We start from the raw sequence: 21,213 nt of genomic DNA, 5'->3' as shown, positions 1-21,213 counted from the left end.
GAGAGTACAAAGAAAAATGGGCAAAACAAATGGCAGGTGCAGAGTGGGATACTGGCCAACCCACTGAAAAAACCTATTCATGGGGTTTTTTAGGTTTAGAGGGCCTTTGGTTTTTCTGAAGTGAACTGGCCATTTGTCTTTTACCAATGTTCTTCTGGTACAGAGAGGCTGGTCAAACGCGTGGAAGATTTAGCACTCTCAGTAGAAGAACGAAGTAATAGCTTATGGTTATATGGTTATTTCATAAGAATCTTCACTTCAGAAATCCATAAAAGCAACTACAAACCCTTTAAAAGCCTTAAAAGATAGTGAAAAATAAAGTGAATAAAGAGAAAGTAAAAGAATACAGAGAAAGGAAGAAATAAAGAGATGAAGAGAAAAAAGTTTTTGTAATAAAAAATAAAATCCCTAAAAAAAAAAGAGAAAATATAAGTGCTGGTACCTTGTTAACATTGTTTTTGTGATTGCAGTTCATGGTGATGGACTGACTGACGACACTGGGGCTCCGATTAAAAAGAGGGTGAAACTTCAAAAATAAACAGTGATGTAAAATTATTTTTGTGTAAACTCCCAAGCACAGATATTAAGCTGAAAGCTAAATTTAAAGGAGAAATCTCTCCATCTTAATCAGGTAAAAGTTGATGTTTGGGTCAGAAACGTTGATTCACCCATCTGACAACAGAAGGTCAGCAAATTCATTAAGCAATCCCAAAATTAGGTCACTTGGGAAAGAAAAATCTATAACAATAATGAATATTGAGATAAACTGATGGATGCTTGAATGTGTGTCTGTGTGTGTGTGTAAGGAGGCCTCCAGAAAAATGGTTGCTTCGTTTAGTATGTGTGTGCTACGGTTTGTGTATCTGTGTGTATAAGTGTAACAGTAGGACAGAGAGGGAGAGAGAAACAGGAAATAAGGACAAAATATTTTGAGGTGAATTACTTTGCAAAAGTCATTTGTTGTTTAAATAGGAATAGAGTTTAGAGGAATAGGACAATTTTACAGTGGTCATATTAGCTGTTTTGCAATGTCGTACCTCTGTGTGTGTGTGTGTGTCAGTATGTGTAGGAAAGAGAAAAAAAGGAAAAGAGAATGGTGCCAAGGTTTTAGCATTGTGGTGTGTGTGTGTGTGTCGCTTACAGCGTTGCTGTGTGTGTGCATGTGAATCTAAGTGAGTGTCAGAGAGACCGAGGTTCTGTGTGTGTGGATAAAGTTATAGCCCTGTAAGTTTTTTTTTCTCTTCTTCTTTCTTTCCTTTAATTTGGATAGAGATGGCTGTTGATAAGGGTATGAAGGTAAAAAATTCTCAGAAGGAAGGTTTCGCTTCTGATACATATGAGAGATAAGCCAATCATAGATGGATAAAAAGACAAAAAATCCCCTGAAAAATCACAAAAGTTTATTGATTTAAAAATTATAAATAAATAAATAAAGCCAGTATAATAGACTTATGTCTTGAAAATCACAAATTTAAGTATTTTTTGCAAATTATTAGGTCATTTTTTCCAGAAGATTGTTGTTAAATTACAAGAAAACAACCCAGTTTACACTTTTGTGCATTTACATTTCTTCATTTGGTAGATTTGTTTAACGCTAAGATCTGAAAAAAGAAAGGAGCACTGATCATTCTGAATTTTGGATGTCTGAACAAACTGATATTAGATCAAGCATTAAAGGAAAAATCCAAAAAGCTAATAATATAAAAATCAGTATGCTCTTTAGATAAATAAGGTAAATTAAGGTAAATTAATGAGACACAAACAGAGTTTATGTCTCAAAAGGACGGAGATAGACTAGCAGAAAATTAAAGATTTAACTAACAAAAATCTCTCAGTTTCATTCCAACAGGAGCCTGAACATCACTGGAGCTGCAGGAAACTGGACCCTGATCAGTTACCAATAAAGAAACTAGGGTTAGGCACAGTTCGACCTCAGAGGATCAATTTAACTTGAGGCTAATCAGAGTATATAACAATGGACAAAATGTTTTGAATGGTAATAGAACAAAGACACATTCAAACTTAAAATTAATTGCTGGTGGTACAATGAAAAATTTACTTTGCCAGATGGATTTATTGTCTGCCATGAGTTGGCCTTTATTTCAAATTTTCACTAGTTAGCCCCAGAAACATTTATATATTCAAAGCTATGTACTTCAGTGGCTGCCACTATTACCATCTGAAGTTGAATATGCTGTGCAGGATAATAAAAACATCTGGAAGATTGATCCTTCAACATAAAATCCTCTTCACCTTGCTTCAGTCCAAATACTTTCATGAAATTTGGAGCTGATCACACCCATTCAGGACAATTCACACAAACTGTATTAAGCTGGACAGTGAATGAAAAGTACAGGAAGTCACACATGGGAATGGAAGAGAACATCCAGTACTTTACAAATAACAGACACGATGCAGAAAACTGCTTCTTTGCTGGTGATGAATCAGATCTGCCGTTGGTCTGAATATCGAACCTCTGGACAGCCACTTCCTCTGAGTCCTGCACGTCTGACTGTTGAACTATCAGGCTAATTGCAATTTAAGCTTGTGTTACTTTATTGGTTTACACGTTTGCCTCACAAGCAAAAGGCCCCTTTTTTTTTTATCCTAGGAGGATGCACATTGCTTTGGTGTTGTGTCAGGAAGGGTTTCTATTGTTTAAAAAAAAAAAAAGCTAAATCAAACATGCAGCGCTATCCGCTGTGGTGACCCCTTGTGACAAGGGAGCAGCCAAAAGCAGCTTTGACCTAGATGTATTTCTATATTGTTGAAAATCATCTTTGATTTTTGTTATATCAATTCATTAATAAAACTGTTACTTCACAGACCCTAGTTAACATAGAAACCAGTCATTCACTTTGTACACAATATTTTGTAACATTCCAAATGCCACCAACTCTATGAAGTCATTTTTTTAATGGTTATTAGATGTTAGATCATTCCCAAGGAATATGTGGCTGAAGGTATTTCTTCCATCCGTGTTCATACACTTATCCTTGTTAAGGTTGTGGCAGGGCAGGAGCCTATCCCAGCAGTCATAGCACATAGGTCAGAGACAGTCATTCTTACTTATGGGCAATTTAGAACCACCAATTAACATAAACCCCCTAACTGCATGTCTTTGGACTGTGGCAGACATGGGGAGAACATGCAAACTCCACACATAAAGGCACCGGCCAGATGGGGAATTCAAACCCAGGACCTCCCTACTGTGAGGCAACCATGCTAACCACCACACCACTGTGCTGCTCAAGGTTTGTCTTATGGAATCCTAATTTGTAATCTAAGTTATAATGGAAAAATTACTCAACATCAGCATGAAAAAAGACTTCAAGTTCTCACATCTCAATGAACTTTTTAAAAAGTTTATTTGCAGTGATAATAGTTAATATACAATTCAAATCAGACTTCATGCGACTACAAACAAACAAAAGACATGGTTACAATACCACCGTCCATTGAGAAATAAAGGAAACAGAGTGAGGAGTTCATGGGCTTTGTTGCTAGTTTGATGTCATATTGAACACAACAGGATATCCATTTTGTGAATTATACCCCCCCTATTATTGTTGCAAAGACCTGGCTACACAGCAAAAAAGGTGCTGTACAATTCAAGCATTTAACATCAGATTCCAGAAAAATTACTGTCAATGCCAACTGAAGACAATAATTTTTTCATAAAACAAAATGCATTTAAACAAGTATCAATACATGTCAGACATTTGTAACAAACCACTTAAAAAGAACATCTTTTCAGTGAACGGCATAAACCAATGTGGTATCTACATGTGTGCATCTTTGGTTCCAGATTTTTGACAGTGTTCCCAGGAACGAGTCCACAAATACAGTTTGCAGATTTGGATATCCAAACTTGATTGTAACATGAAAAAAAAAAAACTACCACCAAAATATCATGCAAAGAGCTGTTCGCTGCCTGAAGGAGGCAGCACTTTGGACATGTGTTACGTTCCCCTAAAACGTCTAGTGGGTTTGGGGGAAGTAACTAAAAGTGACCGGGTTGACAAAAGGAGACATGAGCAAAATTGGTAAAATAAAAGATTTTTATTACGATTATAACAAAAAGAGACGGACACGCTGGTATCACCTTCAAACAAAGGAAAAACAAAACACAGGAGTTACTCAACAAATATAAACAACAACCTAAGATAAGAGGCCTCACACACAAAAAAAAAACACACCCTCCTTTCCACTGAGCAGGAGTAAGCAGCTGCAACACACAGTTCACAAGCTGTTACACAAAACACTCTAGCAGTCACTGGCAATCACTGGCCAGGAGCTCTACTCTCTATGGCCTTAAGCACCCCAGCTTGATTGCTGAGTTGCTTCGGCTGTACAAAAGGGGGCAGCACCTAAGGCTGGAGAAAGCAAGCCACACCCAGTGAATCAGAAAACCACAACAGGCCCTGCTGGGGCTGTAACACCCCCTCCCATAAATACAAACCAGTGGTTTGTTACAGAGGGTCACAAGCACACACCATAAGTGAAACATTCAAACATAAGTTATCAGGATGCCATGCCATTTCAACAAAATTCTAAAATACCCTCACCAAACACCAAAGTAACAATTAGGCATAGCTTGTGGAATTTGCCAATAGCTTCTCAATGGGCCCAAAACACTAAAAGGGGTTTGCCCAATGCTGCCAAAGTATGGTCCCACAGGACCACCAGCAGGTTTTTGAGTCAGTGATTATAGACAACATTGGGGGTTGCAACGAGGCCTCATGAAGATACTGTTTATTTGCCTTTCCACCAGGTCAAGGCGATTGGCCTGCTGGCTAGCCAGATTTACAGAGCTAAAACCTGTGGGTACAGGCAGCACGTCACCACGCAGATCAGGTGGACCAGGAACATGATTAAGCGACAGCACAGAGTTAGCCAAACTCTGACATTTTCTATGTGACACTGAGCACATATGCTCTGAATGTGGCTGTTTTCTATTATGACAGGCCTCTTTCTCAGTCTGAGAGCCACAATTCACTGTTTTTTCTAGGCTAGGCCCTTTCTTTGTAGGGCGTGCCTGCTGCCTATGTTTTAATTTCGGACTGCTGGCGAAAAGATGATCAGATTTATGGCAAAAGAAACATAGTTTCTTTACCTTTGCCACTTTGCCACTCTCAGGCTTTGCAACAGGGTCATTTCTGGTCCTCTGAGTGCACTAAGAGAGGAGAGGTCATTTTCTGCAGCATTCATTTTGTGGGACAGGATAATCTCATCTGAAACAACCAACACAGACTTACCCAGTTCCTAATCACACCAAACTTTGCCTACCTGTCTTCTGGAGGTTACTGGGCTCGAGGCGACATTGAAAGGCAAAAACTTCTGTGGCTGGAGCCCTGAATTGCCTACCCCCAACAGGGAACTAATCCCCACCCAGGATTCCTCTGAAAATAAGAAAAGCAAAACAACAAAAGAGTGTCAGACGGAAGAACTTACAAAGCTCAGATGGACACTCACCTAACTTAACTGGGAAGTCGTATTGTCTGCAGATGACACCACAGCAATTGCCCACCAACTAATTAGCCAAAAGTCTAATGTCAAACCTTCTGTCAGATCCTGGACGAGCCCCCACTTGTTACGTTCCCCCTAAAAAGTCTAAGGGGTTCGGGGGAAGTAAGAAAAAGTGACGGGGTTGACAAAAGGAGACATGAGACATTTGTGAGGATCTGTATTTCAGGCACAATAAAACCAATGGTGAGACTATCGATTTTCTTTTTTGTTAGTTTTTTTTTTTTTTTTTTATCTTGGATCCTTTTCATATGACAAAATGTAAGAAATACAGTCAGTCTCATTTCTCCATTATTAATAACAGATTAACTGCACTGATCTGGAAATGCAGCATTTTAAGCAAGAAGTATGATTCCTGAAGAAATAAGTGTCTTCTTTGAGGTCTTGTATATTACTCCTTTTATATAAGTAAACATGGAATAAACATAAGGTCATCAAGGCAAATGGTCCTTTGCATACATACCTGCATTATTAAACAGCAGGAGTCCTGTGTCATCCACTGTTTGCCATTACACTTAACCATATGGCTTTCTTAATCTATTTAAGAGGCAGAATAATAGGAGCAAAACTCCATAAATGCACACACACACACACCATTTCCCTTAAAATGCTCTAATGCTGCTTTGACCAATGCTTCTGGTTTTGACCTTAAAGGTGGATTTGAATGTCTGAACCCAGAGTTTTATGATTTTTATATGATGGTTAATTTTTTACAGTTAACAAAATAATTCTTTAACAGTTCCAAAATAGACAAATTTCAAATGTTACATGGGTGTTACAAGAGAGAGCAGAATAAAAGAAGCGTCAAGCCTGAATAAAAAAATAAAAATAGTAAAATTCAAAAGAGAGCTTTTGAATGTTTTGGCTGACCTAATGAAATCATGCCATATGATTAGATAAGAATATTTCCAGGCAGGGTAGATTTACTGGTATGTATGATTCCATTTATCCTAACTGAAATTCCCATATGAACAGGCTGCTGATAGCAGAATCATACAGAACACTTGTTCCTGTTATGCTAAGTTGTAGCTCCATATTTTGCATTTGCTGTGTTAGAAAACTGTTAGAAAAATATTACCATAAATGTTTTAAAGCACTTGCATGGATAGGTAGATAAGGAAATGTATTTGTTTCTACTACTTCAAGCACAGTAGGGAAGTGTGTACATTACATAATGTTTTATTCTCCTCATCCTCCTTGAAGGGCATGACCATCAAACCCCTGGTGGAGCTGCTGGCAGTGAAGAAAAAACAAGAGGCCAAGCGCTCGATTAATGAAGAGATCCACACCCAGGTACAGCCTTCACTGTCAGTTTTAGTGATTGCAGTTACAGATGACCCAGAACCTTTTGGGATGAATTTGACAAATTAATTATCAGAACTGTTTGAACCAAGGGAAGTGTGTTTAACATCCATCCATCCATTTTCCATTTTCTTAACTGCTTATCCAACTTAGGGTCAGCGAGATCTGGAGCTTATCCCAGCTATCGTGGGGTGAGAGGCAGGGTAAAACCTGGACAGGTCACCAGGTCATATGACAAAGAGAAAATGATAAAATGTATTCACACCTACCGGCAAATTACAATCACTAATCAACCAAACAAGCATGTATTTGGACTATGGAAGGAGAAAACTCTGCATGGATACAAATATTACCAATATTGGTCATTTTAAATGCAGTTCCCCGGGTTAAGGAATGCACAAAAGTCACATAAATAACATTTTGATGCAGGAATGGTATTTCATATTCCTTTCAGTGCAGCTATGTGAAGAGCAGCCATTTAGTCAAACTTTGGTCATTGCTCCCACCTACTGGCTGTGTGGTGGTACTTCATAGTGCAGTGTGCTTTTGGTACTCACTATATTTATAAAATCAGACTTTCATCATAAAACGACTTTTGTTGCCCCATATTATAGTTTCAGCTGTTTTTTCTTTCAGATTAAATTAAAGTCATAGACACATCCAAAACAAATATTTGTAGTCTTTGATAACCACAGTTTTCCACAGTCACTGAGCTATTTTTAGATATTAATGCATCTCAGAAAATTAGTCCCCCACATCAGCATGCACACACACACACACACACACACACACACAAGTGTGTTTTGCTATCTTTGTGGGGAATTTTCATTGACTTCCATTCATTTCTTTTTTTTTTTTTTTTTTTTTTTTTTAAAGCCTGTCATGTCTGGTAGATCTTGCAAGCAGAACTGTGATCTGAATGCGTTGTTGTGCCAAACATATTTGCTATTTCAAGATGAGCTCTATAGGTTCTCAATAGGCTCTTCTTGTTGTTGTTTTAACCCTTTATTTTATTTATCTGAGTTATTTTTCCACATACTATGTAACAGCCAGAGCTGACAGGCTGAAGAAGAGGAAAATAAAGAGAAGAAAAAGGGAGAGAGAAAGGGAGCAAAAAAAAAAAAAAAAAAAAAAAAAAAAGGGGAAAGAGCACAAGTCTATTAATCAGATACTTCATCATTTTAACATATAAAAAAATACTATCAATACTTGCAAAAATAAATTTGTGTGTGAAAAACAAAACTAACAAAGCATGTTACGCACACCAACAATTTTGTTGAGTTGTGATTGAGTGGGCGTTTGTGTCTGTGTCATGTTTGTGTCTGTGTCATGGAACGTACTTACCAATGAGGGCAAAACGCTGCAGCTCCACCCATCAGAAGCCAGAGGGAGGTACGGAAAGCCCCCGGAACCCCAGGCCACCAGCAGCCCACCAAGAGCCAGGAAGACCCCCGGCCACTCAGTCCAAAGACAACCGCACACCTACCCCAGCAGACGGGAGAGGGTGGTCTCAGACGGAGCCCCCCCAGTCGAGGAGCGAGGGCTCCAGGGAACCCAAGGCGATGAGAAGCCAGCCCCCCCCCAGCGGCCAGCCCCCTGCACTGGCCGGCGGCAGGGCTCCCGGGCCCACGGCACCCAAGGACCGCCCGACCCTCCACAAAGGCCCCCCCCACGCCGAAGAAGCCAACGCAGCCCCGCACCGCACCCCCAAGGGGGGCAGGCCAGTACCCACGCCAGAACACCCAGCCCCACCCAGGAACCCCGAGGCACCCCCATCCCAGGGGGGTAGGGGGGAGGAGGCAACCAGCAAGGAGTGGCCAGGAGGCAAGGCACAAGGCCCAGACCCAGGTCCAGCCATACATACAAACACACCCAGACACCCGTGTACACATTTATACACAGATACTCATACATGCCCATACATACTTACCCACACACAGATATGCCATACATACACATTCACTCACCCACCCATACTCACGGAGACGGTGACAAATACACAAAGACACACATTCATCCATAGCTACCCACCCTCTGAAGGCGGGGCAAGTGGAAACCACCCCAGGGCCAACAGCGACCCCAGGACGCCACCAGCCCGGTCCCCAAGGAACCACCCGACCCCTACTCCGGGCGAGACGCAAGAAATCGGGGTGTAAGATGACCCATCCACCCCTCCTCCTCCCCAACTTGTAGGTCTATGTGTTAATGTTTGTGAGTGAATGAGGTGTATAGGGTGCAGTTAAAATTGAGGGGACAGTTATGCCACAAGCGCCAACTGTTGGTCGTCAGCGCTTGCCCACACTGCCCCCCCAAAACCCTCCATGTCTAAAGTGCAAATAAAATTTGGAGACAGACAGTGACGAGGATCCGAGTGGGGCCACCTCAGCGGCCCATCTCATCAACCTCTGAGTAACATGCCTGCCCCAAAGGTCCTATGTGTATCAGGGTGTAAGTGTGTATGTGTTGTGAGTTATAATGACTAAAGTGCAATTAAAACGGAGAGGCAAGTGGTGGTGCAGCTCTCCACGTGGCCTCTCCATCCTACATCTGTGAGTGATGTGTATTCTGTGTGTGTGTGTGTGTGTGTTTGTGTATGGGGAGGGGGAGGGGAGGGGGGGCATATGACCAGGAAAAATCCTGGAAGAAGAGAGCCAGCTGGCCGCTGGCTCAATAGGCACCCCGACCTCCCACACCCCAGCACAGGGCAGGGGGAGGTGAGCCCGGGGCCGCGGTGACAGCATCCCGGAGCACTGCAGCACCCGAGGTTGGCGCCCTCGCCCCCACCGCAGAGGGCGGCCCGCTCCTCCTAGATGCCCATTCACTCAACAATAGACACAAACAGGCGACAGGACATACTGGCCTGGGCATGGAAGTGCAGTGCCCAGTCCCCCCCAACCACCCCACCGCGGCCCCATCCCCCACCCCACCCCCCTGCAATGCAGGCACCCCAGGGCCCCAAAAGCGTAGACCGGACATCCCGACGTCAGGCCAACCCACCCCACCCGGCGGCGCGGCCGGGACAGCAGAGGCCCCCCCCGCGCCAGGGGGGGCCCACCGGGAGCCGGCGCGGCCCCAGTGCCGGGGCCCCAGACCCCAGCCCCCAAGCCATACAGGGAAGACCAGCCAACCGACCGAGGGCCGGCACCACCCCCCCAAGCACCCCACCCACACCCCAGGACCGAAGGCAGCACCATCCAAGCCCCCACCACCATCAACCAGGACAGGCACACAGACATCACCAGAAGGTCGCCCCAGGACCCCAGCCTCAGGAGGCTACCAGCTACCCAGGCCCCCGGAGTCCCCCCCCACCCCCCCACAAAGCACATCAGGAGCAGAGCCCGCAGCCCACCACCCCCACTAAGTAATGGAGCTGAGCAGTGGGAACCAAAGAGAGTCAAATTCCTCCAATTTGTTTTTAGAAGAAGCAGACATTCTCTCTAAACTAACTAGACTTCCATTCATTTCTACACCCTAAACCTTACCTTTACCCTTTTCCTAACCCTAACCATCACATACCTAACCCTAACCCTAACCTAAACTCAATTCATACCTTAGCCCTAACTCTGACCCCTGACCCAAAAACAGAGTTTCGCCTTGTGGGGACAAGGTTCCAGGCCCCACAAGGAGCAATTGGTCCCCACAATGTAGTATATGTCAGGAAAATTGTCCCCACAAGGTATTATAAACATACGCACACACACACACACACACACACACACACAAAGTAATGACATATCTATTCCACCTGTTGCAGATCCTCTTAACAATCTTTTAGTGGTTTTTGTTTGTTTGTTTTTTACTTGTATTGTTGTGGTGGAAGTTATATAAGAGCCCACAATACATTCCTACTGGGATATATTATATGAAGAACAGTCCGGCGGCCTCAAATTCACAGAATGTTGTGGGTTTCCAGTTGGGCTTCTTTTGGGCTTGTTTTCATTAAGCTGGTTGCTTGTTTCTGTCGCGAGATCTGGCAACACTGCTCACAACATGGTGGCTGATATTCGAAGTAGGAAATGCTTTTAGCAGCTGATTGATAAAACATATGGATTATGTTTTTGCTGTGTATGCTTTTTACGTGACTTCTGCAAACCCACTGGTGAAAGTCAACGGCACTCTTGGACACATTAATTGCATAATATATAAGTGTAATTCTTCTGGATCATATGCAAAAATGATCACTATCGCTCTAATAAGGCCCGATTTAGAGTTCTGCGTCGGTCCTTCGTACATAACCGAAAATCCTCTCTGAACCTAACATGCACCTCGATAAATGTAACTACAGGTTCACAAAGACTGAGATTAGGCTTCAGATGTGCTTTCTGGTTACTTATGTAGGCCCCATTACTCAATTAACAAGTGGGAGCGGCTTTTAGCAGTTAGCATTAGCTTGCTAATTAGAATTAGCGCACGGGGGGGGGGGTTGAAAATTTTTTTGGCTAGAACCCTGAGTTGTAATAGTAGTGATGCAAAAGTACAAGACAAAGTATTCAGTGTAGTACCATAGTGAATGTAATCATTGTTAACTTACTTGACTAATTATAAATTATACAGTAAAATGTAAACATTTTTGCTTTTAAGTGGTATACTATAGATAGAGGGATAAGAAATATAGAAAATAGGAATTGTGAGTTATATAAGAGAAACTGGCTCTAAATCCAGTAGATGTAGTTTCTAATAGATGGAGGCTTGCTCTCAAACATGACATCTTTGCACCAGGCTGAGTCTCTTTTACTATAAGACGTTTCTCCCGACAGGATTCTTTCTGGAGTAGAGTTTTCTGTCTCCTCAACAACTCTTGTGCCTTTTTTCCATCCCCAGTTCCTTGACCACTTACTGACAGGGATTATCTGTGGACACTACGGACATCACCACTGGAAGGACAAGTATGGATTTCAAACAGAATTGACCTGACACACATTTATTATTAATTTCATAACTATTACTTATCAAACATAAAATTTGTCACAAATTACTTGAGCCCAAATTTTTTGACAAGCTGGGAATATTAAATATTTGCTCTTTTTTACTCATAATTGTTAATTGTCAGAATTGTAGTTGTTTAATTTTGTCTCTTGTTCAGCTAATTACAGTGTATTTATCTATGGTCAGAAATGTTTTCATCCAGCTGCCAGTAATTAATTCCTATATTTATTATTTTTGCCTGTTTTTACATTTTTGCTTGCTTCCTCTCAGACTAAATCGTTTCAACAAGAAGTATGTAAAGAAGTGGCTGATTGCTGGTGAACGCTCCAAGGAGCCGCAGCTCATTGCCTTCTACCACAAGATGGAGATGAAACAGGCCATTCAGCTGGTTGACAGTGGAGGGGGACTCAAGCTGTCTGCTACACCTTCCACTGTTTCCATGCAGTAAGTACTGAGTAGCATCATGCTCAGTCATTTTTAGCACATTTTATATATATATATATATATATATATATATATATATATATATATATATATATATATATATATATATATATATATATATAAGATAAGATAAGATAAGATAAGATAAAACTTTAATGATCCCACGACGGGGAAATTTGCGCATTACAGCAGCTCAGTACAGAAAACTAAAAATAGAATAGAATAAAATAAAATAGAAAAACACTATACACATATACATAAGCACTATATACAGAAAATATATAGTCAATACACACATGTACATATACACACATATACACACACATCAAGACACTATATACAGATATCAAAATATTATATACATTTGTAGCTGGTAAGGTACACAGCATACACGGTATGCATTATATGGGTGCGTGTAATAAATAAAATGTATCTGGACTGTAAGGATAAAGTGATGGCAGAGGAGGTAAAGTGTCCAAGTGACTCAAGACATTATGAAGTGTTGTACAGTCTAACTGCTGTTGGGATGAATGACCTGCGAAAGATATATATATATATATATATATATATATATATATATATATATATATATATATATATATATATATATATATATATATATATATGCTCTGTGTGTCAGATGTTTAGTTACTCCTCTGCTTCCTTTAGCAGTAATGAGACTTGGATACTTGTCACAAATGTAGCCTGTTTGTAGCTTTAGAGGCCAGGCTGAGTGAATTGGAGACTCTGCTTTGCACCCTGGAAAATCCTGTAGCTGCGACCATGGTAGCTTAGCCACCGTTAGCTCTCCTCCAGCAGATCTCAAATAGCTGGGAAAGCTGGCCGGCTGGGTGACTGTTAGTCCTAAACAGAAGCCCCTGGTGCACCACCAACCCATTCACGTATCTGTTTTCCCCACTCATCGACACACCTGCTGAGGAACAAACTCTGGTTATTGGCGACTCTGTTTTGAGAAATGTGAAGTTAGTGACACCAGCAACCATAGTCGAATGTCTTCCAGGGGACAGAACAGGCAACATTCAAGGGAATTGGAACTGCTGGCTGAGGCTAAATGTAAATTTGGTAACATAATGATTCACGTCAGCTGTAATGCCACATGGTTACGCCAATCAGAGATCACTAAAGTTAATATTGAATTGTGTGTAACTTTGCAAAAATAAAGTTTTCTCAGGACCCCTCCCCAATTGGACCAGGAGCTGGATATTTTTGAATTGCTGGTCGTCTGAATGGTGTCCAAACAGTGATGTGGGCTCTATAGATAATTGGGAAAGTTTCTGGGGAAAACCTGGTCTTGGCAGGAGAGACGTCATCCATCCCAGCAGTCTTACATGCCTCTTTGCAGCTTCTCTCCTCCTGTCATCCACCCAAAACCCCGTCCCCATAGAGATGGTGCCTGCTTCCAGACCACCAATAGACCTAGGCTGCTGGGGGGTTCCCATGATGTACTGCGTTGCGTATTCCTTTTCATTCACCTCTTTTTACTCTGTTTATAGCTCACTCTGCATTTAGTTATTATTAATCTCTGGCTCTCTTCCACAGTGAGCCTTATGTCCTGTCTCTGTCCCCTCAGCCCCAGCAGATTACTGGAAGATGCTAGCAGGCAGGGCATACACCGCAATTAATTGGCATAGTATACAGGAGCATCTGTGCCACTGAGTATGGCCTGGAAGTCCCAAGGTCACAACGGTATACGTCCCCAAGGGTGGTTAAGGGTGGCTGAGAATGACCGACAGACATAGTGATGGGCAAGCAGAGGAAGAAGGCCTTAGTGATAGATGTCGTAAAACCAAGCGATAGTAACATCATGAAGAAGGAACATGAGAAGTTTGAGAAATACCAAGGGCTAAGAGAGGAATGGCAAATGGAATGGCAAGCTAACAATGGCCCCCATGATAACTGGAACACTCGGGGCAGTGACTTCAACACTGGAAGAGTGGCTCCAGCTGATTGCAGGAAACACATCCGAGATCTCTGTTCAGAAGAGTGCAACCCTGGGAGCACTAAGATACTGTGCTCAGGCTCCCAGGCCTCTGGTAGAAGACCCGAGCTTGAAGGCCAAAGACCGTCTGCAGTCTCATTTTCTTTGTTACAGAGAGATTAATGGCTATAGTATCACATGCATCTGATGTACAAAGGAAATATTAAGCATGACTGATATATTTGTACACATCCGAAGCCTTTCAGATGAGAGGAGAAATGTCTTCAAGAAAATTAAAGAAGTCCAAAAAAAAAAAAAAAAAAGTCCAGTTGCCGTTTTCAAGCTCCAGAGACTATAAGCTGTGTAAGTGCTCTGATATCCAAAATCTCTGATCATTTTTTCCTGTGTCTGTTTCCTGTGTCAGGAACATACAGCTCAGGAAGCCGGCTCCTGCCAAGCCTGCAGAGAGAGCTCTTCCACAGCTGCCTAAAAACAGAGAGGAGGAGATCCGGAAAATCCTCAGGACCAATCTTCAGAGGACACGACAGAGGGTATCTCTGCCTATAAATGAATAGACTCTTTATTTACATGTTCATTTCTCATTTGTATCAATAATTGGCTTTGTGTCACTGGCAGTTGAGTATTTCATTACAAGTATTGATTGGTGCTTTTAGGTGATTTGTTTATAATGTATTGATTGATTTTGAGGTAGAATTTGAGTTAAAATCATAGGCTTGGCTCATGCAATAATTTATACTGAATTTAATTTAATTTTTTAAAAATTTGTAAAGAATATTATTCCAGTTTTGTCAAATGTTGATCAGAGGTGAACAAAAGTTTGCCAGCATAAGTAAAACTGTATTTCAGAAAGCAGCCTGTGGTAAATTAAAGTGGACACTAAAGAGTCCACTTTTCATACTGGGTAACCAACATGAACCAATGATTCAGCTAAAACTGTGATTCAGGGTTTAATTAGAGTCCACCCTCATTCTCTTAAATTAATTTGCTTGTCACAAATAGGAGCTGATTGATTTTCACAGCTGAGTGGCTGTATGATTATCTTCTTTTTAGCTAGCCTGTAATTGCATAATAAAAATTGATTCCTGTTTAGGCTAAATTGAATGTGCTAGAAGTGACTGTAGGCTTAAAAGGATGTCTGCAGAGTCTAATGAAGCAACACATAATTTTAATAAAGTTTCTGTGTGACATTGATTAATGGTGTATTCATCATCATATTTCAGTTTGGTTGCTCTATTTCCCAAACAGTTAAATGAAGCAGAAACTGTATTTCTGGCAGTTTTCTACCATCTAAGGTTTTTGTACACTGATTTTGAATGTTTACGTACAGTACTGTGCAAAAGTCTTGAGCCACTCTTCCTTTCTTTATACTTTGCTTCCAAGGAGCCAAACTGTCTTGTAATTTATTAAAAAATGGCCTTGAGCAATAGTTCTCCAGGCTTTTTGAAGGTCTTTCAAAGTTTTTCAAGTTCTTTGTACCTGAACATTTACAGAGAAATGTTTGTTTGTTTGTTTTTTGTATGTGTTTGTGTGTTTAAGCTGCTTAACTCAGAGATATGAATGGGTCAAGCATAAAAAAGGCGCCTAACTCAAGGGATGAACTAGTGCTGTCAGGTTTACAAACAAAGATGGATGAATGTGTGTGTTGTGTTATTGAGCAGAGTGCTGGGAAAACATGGCATTAACTGGATGTGCTTGTGTAACTACCGCTTTTGCGTTAATCTTGATATGACAGCATCCGTCATCACGTTGAAAGGACGAGCCAGCAAAGGATGTCTTAAATTCATAACTCAACAGTAAGTGTTGGCCATAACAACACTAAAACTGTGCAAGTATGAACCTGGCTGACTGTCTTGCTCTTGCTCTTTCACTCGTAACCAGCGAATCACCTGAACCAGCCAGGTGATTCATTCCGAGAACGAAGCAGTTGCTGCTTTGGACGTCATATGTCACGTGATTTTTTTTGCTCTGAAGCAAGCTTCGAAGCAGTGGTTCTATGGAGTTGTAAGCCCGGGGTTCGAAGCACGTATCGAAGCTTCAGTTTCAAACTCTCACCACTACCTCCACCTGCTCCTGTATCCTGCATTTGGGTCCTCAATACACTCCTGATCAAAATCTTAAGACCAGTTAAAAAATTGCAAGAATTTGCATTTTGCACTATTGGATCTTAAGAAGGTTCTAAGTAGAGCTTCACAATGATAAAAGAAGAAATCGGCAAAAAACTTTTGAGCAGGGAATTTTTTGAAAACTGCATTTACACTCAAACATGATTTTTTCAGCTGATCAAAAGTTTAAGACCATAGCTCAAAAAAAAACCTGAAAACCCCCTCAGAAGAACAGAAATCAAAGTGTCAAAAAAATGACTCAGTCATGAGTAGCTCCACCATTCTTGTTGATCACTTCAAACAATCGTTTAGGCATGCTTGATGCCAGTGTTTCCAGGAGGCTAGTGGGAACGTTGCTCCAAGTGTTGAAGATGGCTTCACGAAGGGCATCCACTGTCTGGAACATGTCTGTGTAGATTCTCAGTCATCCAGGTCATAGTAGTCTCTGGAGCTTGAAAAAGGCGACTGGACTTCTTTTTGTTTCTTGAAGACGTTTCACCTCTCATCCGAAAGGCTTCTTCAGTTCTCAACCAAATGGTGGAGAGACCCAGGTATTTAAACCCCTGTGGGCGTAGTCCCCTGGAGGTGGTTATGACCCTCTATTGATCATGTGCGTGAACACATGTGCCCAGGTGTGAAGGGGGCGTGGGTCATATTTAATCAGTGGTTTCAGCTGAAACCAATTTAGGACTCCGCTCCATTGTTTCCTGTGGCCTATTGAGGTCACTGGAACAAAGGTGTGAATGGGGGTTGAGACGTCTGGGAAGGGAGCTCAGGACAGCACTGTAAGCGGGGGAAAGTTGGTGACGTAATCCACCTCCTCTGTTCAATGATGGTTGTTCACAGTGGACATAGATGGCTTCTTTCACTCCTCTTTCAAACCATCTGTTTTCCCTGTCCAAAATGTGAACATTGGCATCCTCAAAAGAGTGCCCTTTTTTCCTTCAGATGCAGATGTACTGCTGAATCTTGTCCTGTTGAGGTGGCTCTTCTATGTTGTGCCATTCGTTTGTGAAGAGGCTGTTTGGTTTCACCAATGTAGAGGTCCGAGCACTCTTCACTGCACTGAACAGCATACACTACATCGCTGATCTTGTGTTTGGCAGGTTTGTCCTTGGGATGAACCAGTTTTTGTCTTAGGGTGTGACTTGGTTTGAAGTATACTGAGATGTCATGCTTGGAGAAAATTCTTCTGAGTTTCTCTGACAAGCCTGACACATATGGGATGACAATGTTGTTCCTCTTGTCCTTCCCATTCTCTGTAGTTTGTGTTTGGCCTTCATTCCTGTGCATCTTAGCTGATTTGATGAAGGCCCAGTTGGGGTAACCGCATGTTTTGAGGGCTTTCTCAATGTGTGTGTGTTCCTTATGCTTCCCTTCTGCCTTAGAGGGAACACTTTCCGCACGGTGTTGTAGGGTCCTGATCACCCCAAGTTTGTGTTCCAGAGGGTGGTGGGAGTTAAAGAGGAGATACTGGTCTGGGACTATGCCCACAGGGGTTTAAATACCTGGGTCTCTCCACCATTTGGTTGAGAACTGAAGAAGCCTTTCGGATGAGAGGTGAAACGTCTTCAAGAAACAAAAAGAAGTCCAGTCGCCTTTTTCAAGCTCCAGAGACCACTGTCTGGAACTGATGTCCATTTTTGTAAACTTCCCTTGCCATCCATCCCAAATGTTCTCAATCGGATTTAGATCAGGGGAACATGCAGGATGTTCCAAAAGAGTGATATTATCTCCTGGAAGAAGTCCTTTGTCAGGCGGGCATTGTGAACTGCAGCAATGTCCTGTTGAAAAACCCAGTCATTACCACACAGACGAGGGCCCTTAGTCATGAGGCCTGCTGCTGTTTGATGCCCCTGCACAACCTGAAGCTCCATTGTTCCATTGAAGGAAAACGCACTCCTAATCATGATGGTGCCCCCCCACTGTGCCGTGTAGAAAACATCTCAGGTGGGATCTCCTTGTCATGCCAGTAACGTTGGAAGCCATCAGGACCATCAAGGTTAAATTTTTTCTCATCAGAGAAGACAACTTTCTTCCACCTTTCAGTGTCATATGTTTGGTGCACCCTTGCAAAGTCCAAATGGGCAATTTTGTGGCGTTGAGGAAGACGTGGCCCTTTAAAGGCGTTTTTTGTTTCTGAAGCCCTTCCCTCGCAGATGCCGTCTGATGGTTATTGGGCTGCAGTCAGCGCCAGTAATGGCCTTAATTTGGGTAGAGGATCGTCCCGTGTCCTGATGGACAGCCAATCGGATTCTGCGGCTCAGCGCTGGTGAAATTGTTTTGGATCTACCACTTGACTTTTTTGTTCCATAACCCTCAGCAAAATGACTGTCTTACTGCGTCCAACCTCAGCAGCAATGGCACGTTGTGAGAGGCCTTGCTTATGCAGCTCAACAATCCTACCACATTCAAAGTCAGTGAGCTTTTTTGCTTTTGCCATCTGGAGGTCTTGACAGTGTAAAGACTTGACAGAAAAATGACATGGAGTCCAAATTTTTGCACAGCTTTTGGCTTTTAAAGGCTGTGGTCCTAAACTTTTGATCAGCTGAAAAAAATCATGTTTGAGTATAAATGCAGTTTTCAATAAATTCCCTGCTCAAAAGTTTTTGTCTCTTGCGCCGATTTCTTCTTTTAGCATTGTGAAGCTCTACTTAGAACCTTCTTAAGATCCAATAGTGCAAAATGCAAATTCTTGCAATTTTTTAACTGGTCTTAAGATTTTGATCAGGAGTGTACCTCCACAAGCCACATGGCCAGCTTCCACACACCGTGACAGACTTAAAGAAATGACAATAAAGCTGAGAGTTCAGGCTGTGTTGAATAATAAAGGTGGTCACACCAAATATTGACTTTCCACTTTGTTAGAATTGTACAAACTCCTTCTGCCTTATATACTGTAGTTCTGTGCATGTTTGCACGTGTTTTAGTAAATTGCTGCACCTATTTTCTATTTTACTATCAAAATATAAAGAGACTTTTTCACAGTACTTTATTATACATTTTATAACTCCTGCATTTTGATTACATGCAAAAGACTAAATCATACCACACACCAACAACATCCCTGTGTTTTCCTAGATTAAAGAGATGAATAAGTACCTGACGGTCCCCGCTCCTCCTCCAGACTCGCCCACCATGTGTAGAGCCAGACTGGCATCAGGTAAACACATTTATCTGAGCTCCAGCCAAATGCAAACACTCAGTAAATTCAACCATTTTACTTTCAGGTACCTCCTGAAATATTAGAAGAAAATGTCTATAATGGGAGCCAGAAGAGTCAGATATTGTATTTTATTAGGTTCACATGATACTAATCAATAAAGAGTATAGAGACACTTACTGTTCCCAGCTGCACCAACAGATATTTCCCCACTGATGGAAATCTGTTTGCATGTGCCAGCCAGCATGTAAAACAGTGTGTGATTTTATTTTAGGCAAAGGTACTGATATCAGAGCTGGTCAGGAGCAAAAAGGAAACAAAATGTGTTCAGGTATGTTGTGAGTGTAGAGAAGATTCATTTTGAGCTGTGATAACACAACAGCAATCCTAACATGCATGCGCCAGTTGTCCTGCTTGTAAACACTCATTAATTATTTGTTACTAATGAGGCGACTCTCATTAAGAAGCTGATAAAAGCCAAATGCAGGTGATTTATTGCAGGCAAGCAGTGATGCTGTAGACTAGAGTTGAGCATGTTACATGTGGGGAGCTTCAGTTTGTGTTCACTTTAACTAAAAGTTGGCCTCTTCCAACATGTGCTGCACCTTAAAGGGTCGTGACTAACCTTACTTTATTTTTGGGAAAGGTCTTAAAGCCTGTTGTTATGTAATTTTGTGCAGTGACTGTGTTGCCCTTCATGTTTGTTGATCCCCTTGTACATTCTTTGTTCATGCATGCTGAAGGAGTGACTGTATGATGTTAGATCCCTGTTAATGTCCACTAAAATAAGTTTAATTCCCTCATATTCTACCCTTGTCCCACCTGTAGACCCCCAAGCCTACAATGTGAAGCCTGTGTCAGACAAGGTGCCCGTGATCCAGGTAGACCTGGCCTCTCCTCAGTCTCCAGACTCTGTTAACCTGTTGGATGAGTCTGGAGACTGAGGAGAGGCCAGGTCTACCTGGATCACGGGCACCGAAAGCTACTTCAGCCTAGTTTTGACTTTTATTGCACTTGAGTTTCTTGCTGTCATTCTGTCACTTGAACTTGCTGGATATCCAAACATTTAGATTTTAGCTATTTAGAAATATTTGGCCTTATTTGATGTCAAACATTTTCACTTGGTGCATTTTTTAATTTTTTCTGTCTTATAACACATTTTAATGTCATGGATGCTGATATCTGTTTGTGATCAGTTTGCTCTGGTACTTGTGGGATAGTTCAAATCTAGATGTATTTAATTAAAATACAAACTGCAGTTGTTCCCTGGCTGTGGAGGGACTTGTGGGGTCTCCAACACCTACAAACCTGAAGAGATTTAGATGCTTCTTAGGCCATAAAGCAGTACAGATGTTTTGGTCTAACATTATATATATGTTATTTTTCCAACCCAGTGTTTTATGTTCAATTTACGACCTTTTAAAAGTCACTCAATCATGGGTGGAGTTGTTAAAGTAGATGTTATTCTTAATCATTTAATGAGCAAGTGCCCATCAACTTTCACTTTCACACTGCTCACACTCCTTTAGACTTCTACACATTTAAAACCTTTATTCTTTTTTTTAACTGGCCTTTTTGAGAAGCATTATTATTCAGGATATTACAAGAGTCAAGAAGTGATAGTTTGTACAGGAATCAATCCATGCCTCCTAACTTTCTTTAAAAATCTAAGACTGTAGGCATGTCATGGCAAAAAAAATGTAACTCCTTTCCCTCAAGGACAGTAATATTCACACACAGCTTTGGAGTTTTGACCGTTTAAATTGGTGTTTAACTGAATTTGCTGAAAT

General features: G+C 41.6%; 1 protein-coding gene across 1 annotated transcript; it reads left to right on the top strand.

The window, feature by feature from the left end:
* The first annotated feature begins 1,272 nt into the window (after positions 1 to 1,272).
* LOC115794212 (sodium/hydrogen exchanger 1-like) lies at positions 1,273 to 20,367 on the top strand. Its single transcript, XM_030749588.1, has 7 exons — positions 1,273 to 1,296; positions 6,730 to 6,819; positions 11,650 to 11,714; positions 12,025 to 12,198; positions 14,562 to 14,688; positions 19,342 to 19,423; positions 20,252 to 20,367. The coding sequence occupies exons 1-7, from the start codon at positions 1,273 to 1,275 to the stop codon at positions 20,365 to 20,367; spliced, it is 678 nt and encodes a 225-aa protein (XP_030605448.1).
* The last annotated feature ends 846 nt before the right edge of the window (positions 20,368 to 21,213 follow it).

Source organism: Archocentrus centrarchus, chromosome 16, assembly GCF_007364275.1.
Source record: "Archocentrus centrarchus isolate MPI-CPG fArcCen1 chromosome 16, fArcCen1, whole genome shotgun sequence".
NCBI classification, from domain to species: Eukaryota; Metazoa; Chordata; class Actinopteri; order Cichliformes; family Cichlidae; genus Archocentrus; species Archocentrus centrarchus.
This window is presented reverse-complemented; position numbering and strand designations above follow the sequence as displayed.